The sequence below is a fragment of the Tursiops truncatus genome, chromosome 7 (genome assembly GCF_011762595.2).
Source record: "Tursiops truncatus isolate mTurTru1 chromosome 7, mTurTru1.mat.Y, whole genome shotgun sequence".
Classification (NCBI taxonomy): domain Eukaryota; kingdom Metazoa; phylum Chordata; class Mammalia; order Artiodactyla; family Delphinidae; genus Tursiops; species Tursiops truncatus.
The window spans coordinates 29,298,603-29,308,443 of NC_047040.1; the positions used below are offsets into that span (position 1 = coordinate 29,298,603).

General features: G+C 39.2%; 1 protein-coding gene across 1 annotated transcript; it reads right to left on the minus strand.

The window, feature by feature from the left end:
- Positions 1-1,119: 1,119 nt before the first annotated feature.
- On the minus strand, positions 1,120-5,482 carry FAM237A (family with sequence similarity 237 member A). Its single transcript, XM_004320790.4, has 2 exons — positions 5,071-5,482; positions 1,120-1,259 (listed from the first exon to the last, which is right to left on the minus strand). Exons 1-2 carry the CDS (start codon positions 5,480-5,482, stop codon positions 1,120-1,122), a joined length of 552 nt encoding a protein of 183 aa, XP_004320838.3.
- Between the last annotated feature and the right edge of the window lie 4,359 nt (positions 5,483-9,841).

The window sequence follows — 9,841 nt, forward strand, 5'->3', positions numbered from 1 at the left end:
CAGTTCCTTCCCCAGACTTGCTTCCCCTATTGTTAAGATTTGGCTAATCTTCAGATGCATCTGTGTCTTCTAATAAGAACCCTTTGGATAAGATTTTTCACTTAAGGAGGGCCATAAACCTTCAGTGAAAACACTTACTGAGGCTTCCTTTGGACCTGGGAAAAGCAAGTGAAATGCTAACATATCTGAAATTCAAACTGGTTGTCAACCATCAATTATAATAGAATGATTGGAGAGATGAGCGTAATTAGAGATAAAAATAGCATTGTGTCTGGAACTCAAATATATTTGTTAATTGGACTTCTTTGCTATGAACCTCATTCAAGCCTGGTCATTTTGAGAGCAAATATTTTTATGGGTTCTTTTCTCATAATGCTGTTCGTTTGATTTTTACTTTTCTTTTCAATGTAAAGTGTAACCAGTTATAATCTTAATATTTAATCCAATAGAAAATATGCTAACTGAGAAAAAATGTATACCTACTGCTATTTTATTAGAGTTTGGATTATCATTAATGGTCACATTAAATATTGAAATAAAAAAACTCCAATAACATTACTTGGGGTCGAGAGCTTTTATTCATTTTGTTTCTATTAGAAGAATGCTTTATTCACCAGTTTCGTGTTTTGTTTTTTGCTTCACTCAGTTCAAAATATTCAAAAATATTCTTTCAAACAAAATTCAAGTAACTACCACCAATAACTGGTAATTAATAAATATAGTCTCTTATTGGCCTGTGCATAAACAATCCAGTGGTTAATATTTCAAAGTCATGCAGTGTATTCAAGTTAAATATGTGGCACTCTAGTTCATTAACAACGTCAAGCATCCCGAAACAATGATCAAGATGACTACAAAGAATCTGAGTAGCACGATCCCCTACTCATCTTTGGAAGCTGTTTTAACTGTTTCAGACAGTGGGATGATCTGGCAGTAATGTCGCCATTTGAAGGAACATGCTAGCAGCCTAAAAGAATGAAACTAAGTACTCAGAGAATGTGGCTTAAGCATCTCTGGATGCTCCCACCATTTCAAGTAAATAAACGATCAGTAGTCAAGAAAAAAAATATATATATATATATTTAAATTCCAAGATGTGCATTAGCTCTGAGGTTCGATTTATTTTCTCTTTATTTCCAGGCTACTGGTCACTTTTCCAATGAACTTAGACCCACTCCTATGTACATGCATGTTTATCAAGCCTTCAATCAACTCTTTCTTCTTTAGGGAAGGGATTCTTGGTTGCTGAGGATATACACCTGAAAGTAGAGAAAAGCAACTCGTCATTAGGTCACCAAATTATTTTCAGGATAATTAAGTATCAATGACTTGGTTTTTAAAAGAATGTTTGCTGTTTCTGCCACTCGGCTATTAATATTCTGTATAGATTTTTTGCAGAGGTGTATTTGAAATTTTTATTTATGCAAAACTTTGTGTCCTATGAAGTTTAATTATATAATATGAATTAAGTAGATTATAATAAATACATTTCCTATTTGATTAATATGTATTAAAATATATTTTTCTGACTAAAAAAGTAAAAAATTGTCATCATATCATTTTAATATAAAAATATAAAGAAAAATGTTTAAACCACCCATAATATAATCTTCCAGAGAGAACCATAGTTTTACACATACATACTTTATACCATAATTTAGTTTACCATTACCCTATTATGGGACATTTAGATTATTTCCAATTTTCTGTTGCTATAAATAATATTGCAGTGAAGAGCCTTATACTGCAAAGTTGGTTACAGCTCTGAATGATTCTTTAGAATAGATTTCTAGATTGGTAATTTCTGAATATGTTGCTTACAAAATTTCTCAGAGTGAGTAAAGTAGAAAATCAAGCATTTGTGAATCTAACTTATATTTCTGAAGCATTGTTTTCTCTTCTGCTTAATGTTTAAAAAATAAGCATTATGAACATTTGCCGGCTAGTTATACACTGACTGCAAACATCATCAAATTATAAATCTAAATTTTAACTTTCACGTCACGGAGGAAAGCAAAGACTCACAATTTTTCTAGACCGTCCAAGCTGCCAGGTTCAGGCAGGTAAGTTTTTCTGTTCCTCTCAGGGGCAGAGCAAGATTTGTTGAAGGAAGAGATCATCATTTTTGACACAAACAAGGATATACTTCAAAATCCTTTCATTTGTATTAAAGCCTTTACTAACCCTTGTGTTAACCTCAACTCTGTTATTTTCTATCTGGGAGATATTATCAGCCTACTCTTTTCCTAAATCAATTTCTCTCTCTTTCTCTCTCTCTCTCTCTCTCTCTCTGCCTTCACAGAATCCATCATAATTTAGTAGTGAAGCCTGGGTATATCCTCTTCAGCCTTCTGACCATTTTGGCACTCAGTTGTTAGCTTGTATCTTTCTAGACAAAATAACAATGCTCTTTTGAGTCTTCTCAAACGATGATATTTTTGGCCCTCAGAATTTTTGGAATTCTCATTTCTGGATCACCTCTGTTTCTGCTTATTAAAGTTATAAACCACCACAATGTCTAGGTCATCACTCAGCTCGGTAAGCTCTCCTTGGAGTAAGGCTCTTCCAGATTCTTTCTGTAGTTAAATCCACGCTTTTCATACATTTATTGTTTATAGAATCACAGAACTTCAGAACACAGAATGTGAAGAGACTTTAAGGGCCTTCTAATTCTTCCCATATCCCTCGTTTTCAGATGAAGAAACTGAGAGCTAAATAAGTCAATTAACTTGACCAAGGTTACGTAGCTATTTGATATCTCTTGTTTACATAGTTGCTGACTCAATATTAACAAATATATTAACATACAAAGTTATATAGGAGTTTTGTGTTTTTAATAAGGCGTGATTCATTGCAACATTTCTCAAGTGAATTTAAACTATTTAACTTGAAGACATCAAAATAGCAAGAACCTTTCCAGGTATTATGTAGACACTTATTTTAGTGTTTCTCTTCTGCTCTGATGATGTGATTTCCCTGAGAACTATGGAGACAAACACCTGTTCACCCTCACCCCCATCCCAACCTAGTAGAATATTAATTCCCCAGGGACAAAAGGAAAAATTAGTGAAGAATCTGTGCAGGTACATCCAGAGCCCAGTTGAGCCACTAGAGATTTAATCAAGCCTCTTGAGATGATATCTCGATGTTCCTGAAACTAACTTTCAGACAGGGTGTCTTCTTGACCCAAGACCCTCTTTGACTGATTATACAATACAAATGGAAAGTCTTATTTCCTGGTCTGCAACAATTATGTCAAACATTAAAATAACTTCAATAAAGTGAAATGTTTACCCCTAATATTTGCAAAGCAACTCCTAGTAAAGTTTGCAGACCAGCTGGGTCAATAGCAACTCTGTAGCAAGATGAAGGAAGTGACTTCCAAAGCTGAAGACAAATCTACTTTTTTTTTTTGAAAAAAGAAGATAGAAATGCCTTGTTGAAGTATGCTCAGAAAATTACATGTAGTCTCAGACTATTATAGTAGCCTGTTGCAAGCAAGCAAACTGAAAGCTGTTTTTGAGATTATATATATATGTAATTTTAATATACAATTAAATTATATAATTTAATTAATTATACTATATAATTATAGATAATTATTTTCCGGTTAAGTTGAACACAAACATTATTTTCATTTATTCTATAGATACTTAAAGTGCAAAGTGAGTGCAAAATACAAAGCAAGAAATAGTGGTAGTAATTTGAGTACCACTGTTAAGTAGAGTAAGAATGGAAAAAAAAAAAAAGAATGGAAAAAAGAGCCTACAGTGCAGATGAAGAAAATATACAGTCCTTACTGATGCTGATGCCTGGGAAGCCTCTGTTCAAAATATTTTTAAAATATTGGTAACCAACATTTAAAGATAATCATTTTGTATTTCTGCTTTAGTAGCTAAACTGCTAAAAGAATATTTCCTCTAAAAAATGAAATTGGTTTAAGTGACAATAACACTTGCCAAATTAATAAATTTATCTATAAATAATTGCAGTGGATTATCTGGCTTTATGGATCAGCTAATAATATTTTTTGTTACTGAGGTTAAAACAAACCAGATATTTAAAGGTTCTACAATATCTTGGGAAAAGATTGATCTATAACTATTACTGTTAATTGCTATTTTAATAGATGTTTTACAGGAACATATAACAGTTCTCACAATCAAATGTACAATTGCAAAAATTATTTATGCTTCAGTTTTCCACTAGTGCATAAATAGTTACTACCACCCAAACAGCCCTTGCTGCAAGCTTTGGAAGCACATTGGTTGAAACAACACCAAAAAAGGAACACAAACAGTATGAATAAGGCTGTTATTCTCAGCTTACAGTGATTTATTCACCCTCCTTCTAATTCTATAAAGGATATTCTAGTGCCCCTGGAGAAGACTGCATTTGAATACCATATTTACTTCAGTGAAAAATCTCTAAATTTGTAGGAAGTTCCAGATTTCTAAAAATTAATTACTCAGCTTGCTGGAAGTTAATTACTTATTTGCAATTTGTTCCAGAAAACAAGGAAGAGTGAATTTGCAAGCCAGCTGATTTTTCTACCATTTATCCATCAGCTAAGTAAGTACATCTCAAGGAGTCCTTCCCATTTACATGAAAGCAATTAGTTTTTGTTTCTGTTTTTGTTTTCCTATTTAAAAGGGGCAAGAGCCTTCCCCAGGCTTATATTCAAATCTTCCCAATTCCATAGCAAGTGAACACAGGTTATGACTACCAATGTTCAGCCTTACTGAAAAAAGTAATATTAATTTGGGGGCATCCCTTTATACCTTGATATTGTATTTTAGGGATCATGTCTTTTCCTACTTGTCTTTCTGATTCTTCTTTGCTGCTGTTGAAGTATGAAGATGAGGACAATATGTTGATAAAAACAGCTACTGCAAATTACAAAAGGAAGTGCTATCTATCTTCCTATCACTTGCATACTCTTTGGGCTCACCCCTGAGGAGGCTATGTGTGGCAATGGATTGCCCTAAAGCCACTTCCCTCTTCCTCACAATTCAGCACATTCACACTTGATTGATCCTTTCAAAAGACATGGGACCTGGGGTTGACCACCTTTTTTTCTCCCTGCGTGCTGTGGAGGCACTGCTGAGATCTTCTCTTCCTCTCCAGCCAATTGCCTCCTTCCTAAGCCATGGTTTCTGGAGAGGACACAGTCCACATAGATGTCCCAGAAGAGTTGGGCCAGATCCCAAAACAATGCCCCATGCTGCAAGTTCTCAGATGACTTCAGGTAGATCATAAAATCCCAGAAACCTGAAACAGTGTTGGAAATTTGAGGCTTCCACATTTCTAGGAGGAGAACCGAGGAAGATTCCCAGCACTGAGGATCAGCTTGGTTAAGAGCCAGCAGATCTGTCTGGCTGTGACAGAAGAAAGGAGACACACAGCATATTCCCACAATGAGCAGGGAGCAGGTGAGACTCAAGTGGCGGTAGATCCCTCCTCTGTTCCCAGGATTGGCCATGGCCTTGAAACTGTGCAAGATGGAAATATTTCATATGAGTTCCTGCTTGTGCTCCACTCAGTAAAGAAAATAATTATGCCTTTAAGAACCTTGGTGCCAGCAAAGGAAACATACCATCATCTCTGGGAAAAGTCTTATCCTACCTCCCATCTCACAAGCCCCATTCTATATAAAATGATGCACTGTCAGGCCAGGTAGTACAAAACCAAGATGCTTAGATTAAGAAAGATTTATTCCTAAGATGTGCTCTTTTGTAAGATAAATAAGCAAATTTGTTTTTCCCTAGTACAAAGAAATATAGTTTAAAAGAGTATTAAGTGAAATTTTTCCGTCTTGCTACATGGCTTTTATTATTCTATAATTGCATAATTTAGCCTAGCTATCCTAAACCAGGACTCCCATGCAATTAAGAATTTGAACATATTTTACCCTTGGATGCTTTCCTATTATGGTTCCTTTTATTATTAAAAAAGGCATAAGAAATGTAAAATGTTATAAATAAAAATAAACACAAGATAGTGTGATAAACGTATGGGAACCAAGGTATATTCAACCCATTAGAGTGGAATTAATAAACATTTTACAAACACCTGAAATGTTCTGCAATTCTGACATAATTTTCATAAAGTTGATCTTTTCTCATTTTTCTCATCTTGCTATAAATCTCAAGAATTTTAACAAAAATTATTTGCCTCTCATTCAGCTTTTCTGGCTTTCACAGCTGGTTACAATAAAACCAAGACATCCATATACACCTTGAAACTATTATGTTACACTTCAGACAAGTCCAATGAGAAATGATGTACTTAAAATAATAATAAACCGGGATTCCCTAGTGGCGCAGTGGTTGAGAGTCTGCCTGCCAATGCAGGGGACGCGGGTTCGTGCCCCGGTCCGGGAAGATCCCACATGCCGCGGAGCTGCTGGGCCCGTGAGCCATGGCCGCTGAGTCTGCGCGTCCGGCGCCTGTGCTCCGCAACGGGAGAGGCCACAACAGTGAGAGGCCGGCGTACCGCAAAAAAAAAAAAAAAATAATAAAAACAAACCAATTTTTTTCCCAGGAAAAAAGGTTTACCTGAATCTTCACAAATGTATATGATATACAAAATGTATATTAAACTTAAACAACTCTAGTGTAAAGAAAAAGCAGGAGGGCATATACAGCTGACTTTCAGTTTTATATTTCCAAATCTTTTAGATGTTAGTATCATGAAGGCAAGCATGGCACAGCTCATGGGAATTCTCATGAGAATATGTCTATATTGGAAACATTTCATGATAACACCATGAGATGGAATCTTTCTCTTCTGTACAGCAGCAAAACATATTGAGTCTCCCTTAAACCGGTATTTCAGAAACTGTCTTTGAACAGGCACATTCCTGAAGAGGCATGTTGAGATACAAAATTATTCAAAAATATTTCCTCTATATTTCAGATTATTTACACAGGATACCTACCTGAACAAAATCAAATTTAATATGTCCTCTTCTGAACTAAAATATCAAAGTCGAGGGGCCTCAAAAGTTTTTTCTTAGGGGACAAGTTGAAGCTGTCAGTGCTAAGTTTATTAGAAGAGCAGGGGCGGGATACTGTCCAGGGTGCTGAAGTTGGCGAGTCCGGGACTCGCTGCCCGCTCGCGCCGCAGCGCTCACATTGGCTCCGTCAGGATCCCTCCCCTTCCGAGAGTCTTCCCCAAGCCTGGAAGTTCCTCAGCCCTGGGATCCTGCGTGTGTCCTGCCACAAGCCCCGCGCTGTGCTCCCTACGTCTCGATCCCGCACCTGGTTCCACCACCTCTCCCTCCTCATGGCGGAGCTGCCTGGGACACCCTGTGTCCTTCGTGCCCCATTAGCCTCCTTACTCCGAGGCTTGACTCCCAGGTCACAGAAGCGAGCCCCTCCGCACTTACCTGCGCAGCCCTTTCTGGATTCCTTGGAGTGCGTGGAGAGAAAATGTCCAGACTGCTCCCTGAGCAAGCGGCGGTCCCCACCTTCAGCGTCCTGAAGGTTACGGTGCCTCTTCTTAAGCAGTGGGAGTGCTCGGCGCCTCTTCAAGTCTACGTCAAAACGCCGGGAAACGGCCGCCACCTCTCGCCCCCAAGTCCATCTCCTGCACCCTCCTCTTCCCTCCCTCCCCTGAAGATTTCGTTTCGGAAAACAAGGAGGCTTAGCCGCACACACCTCATTGACACTGACCCCTACCTCCCCCTCCACGAGCGGAACTGAACCTTTTGTGTGGTTGGCTTCCCGGTCCTACGTTGGGAGGCGTGACACTGCTGGCGGGAACTGGAAAGTTGGGGCCCAGTCCCTCGCCCTTCAAGGAGCAAGTGGGGCTCCCTAGATCTCTACTCTCCAGACGTTCCTTGTTTGAGAGTAAAGTGATAGCAGGGAAGACTCAGGACTCCTAGGGTCGGAGAATGCACGTGGGTGCCCTCACAGCGGTCAGTAAGGAAATTAAGGTGCATCCCAGTGACATCCTCGGTATGAATTTCTCCTGCCTGCCTGTGGTCCAGGGCTCCAAAAAGAAACACACCCTTGAGGCAAGAACGCAGGTAGGGACAAGGCACCACTGGAAGCTCCCCTTGACTGGGGACAGGAGACCCCATTATCTCCAGGCTCTGTGGCTTGGATCACCCCAGGAGCCCGAGCTGCTGCTAGTATTGCTTGAGTCAGCCCACTGCTCAAGATTTCACAGAGGGGTTCCTGCTTTCCAAGAAGAGGAGACGTCTGGGATTCTCTTTGGTTCTCAACTCAAAGCTAGTTAATATCCTAGTCAGTCCTGTCACCTTTTAGGGGCTCTGCTGAGAATTAGGGCCCACCCTAACTGAAATACACCCAGACCAAGAGCCTGAGGCAAAAGTCTTACCTTTGCCACGGTTTCCAGGTTTTGTCCCCTCACCTCAAAACCCTTGAAGCATCCTGAAAACCACTGGTAGTCTCCACTAACCGAAGGCTTTTGTGCCAGCTCAGTAGTATCCATGGTTACCTTCCAGAGGGGCACAGGGAGGAACCCAGGCTTATAGCAAGGTTTACCAAAGACACGAGGAACATTCCCTCTACCCAAGTGGTAGGAAGAGATCTCAAGAGGATTCCTAGGGGTTCTGGGCTTTTTCTCTTCCTCTGAAATCAGTTTCTCAATCTGTGAACTGAACATACTAATGTCTGCTTCTATTTATCTTCTGAGGAAGTGGGAAAAGATCATAAATGAGGGCTTCAACTTGCTTCCTGAACTTCAAGGAGCTCTCAGCTTCTTGGAGAAGATAATTACAGAAGCATAGTGTGTGAGCACAAGGGATAGAGATTGGTGTGGGAGAACCCTGAGAAAGAAAAAGGGGAAGGAGGGGGCAGAGACAGTGTGTTTGAGGAGGTGACTGGTGACCTTCTTGAAGAAAAAGTTATACAGCTTTCCTGGAGCCATGGTGCGGGGGTGGGGGAGTGGTGGATGGTCTCCTTCAGGCAGGGAAGTTAGCATGATCAAAGGCAGGGAGGGAGCAGTCCTGCGCTTCTGGGGAAAAACGTCAAGTGATAGGAAGAAGGGAAGTCAAGGGAAGGAGTGCAGAGAGAGAAAGGAGAACAGAGGTAAAGATGTGGGGATTTAATTCTGGTTTTAGACATGTTGAAAGTTACACTACCCTTGAAAATATTGGTATATGAATATGCAGTGCTTACTTTATTTTCAAGTGCCTGTGTGTCAGGCACTGTTCTAGATGCTGTGCACACAGAAGGAATAAAACAAATTCCCTGTACTTGTGGAGCTTATACTGTAGTGGGGGTGGGAGAAGAAAATTTATATTTTAATTTAAAAATTATATATGGATAATGATTTGTGTTTCTAGTTTCTGGGTTAAATGATGAGTTTACAGCTGTGTATCAAAAACAAACACACAACTAGTTAATTAAATAAACAAATAGTGTGATGAGTCAATAATGAGTGTTTATAATTCTGAAGCTTGAGGAAAAGTATGTGTAATATGTCAGTTATGGTAAGAAAAAAACAAAGGATCACCAAGAAAAAGTAAAGTGGGACTAGGAAAGGATAATGGGGGAAGAGCTTTTTATATGGAATATTGAGAAGTCCTTCCTGAGGAAGAGATATTTAAGTAAAGATTTATTAATGTGAAAGAGTGAGTCGTGCATATGTATGTGAGAGAATGCTCCAGGTAGAGCATAGGGGAAGCATAATTGCCTTGGAACATACGTGGTGTGATAAGAGTGTTTTCTGGGTATTGTGGTAGGAGATAAGGTCAGAAAGGTGGTCAGAAATCCACTCTGGTTGCTCAGTAGAACACAGACTAGAAGGGAGCAAAGGCAGAGGCAGGGAGTCCAGTTAGGAGCTCCTGTAATAATCCAGATGAGATGTA

Coding starts and splice junctions, on each gene's coding strand:
- FAM237A (XM_004320790.4), bottom strand. CDS start 5,482: ATGGCCAATCCTGGGAACAGAGGAGGGATCTACCGCCACTTGAGTCTC. Junction 1,260..5,070: donor GCACGCAGGGAGAAAAAAAG/GTGGTCAACCCC, acceptor CTCTACTTTCAG/GTGTATATCCTCAGCAACCA.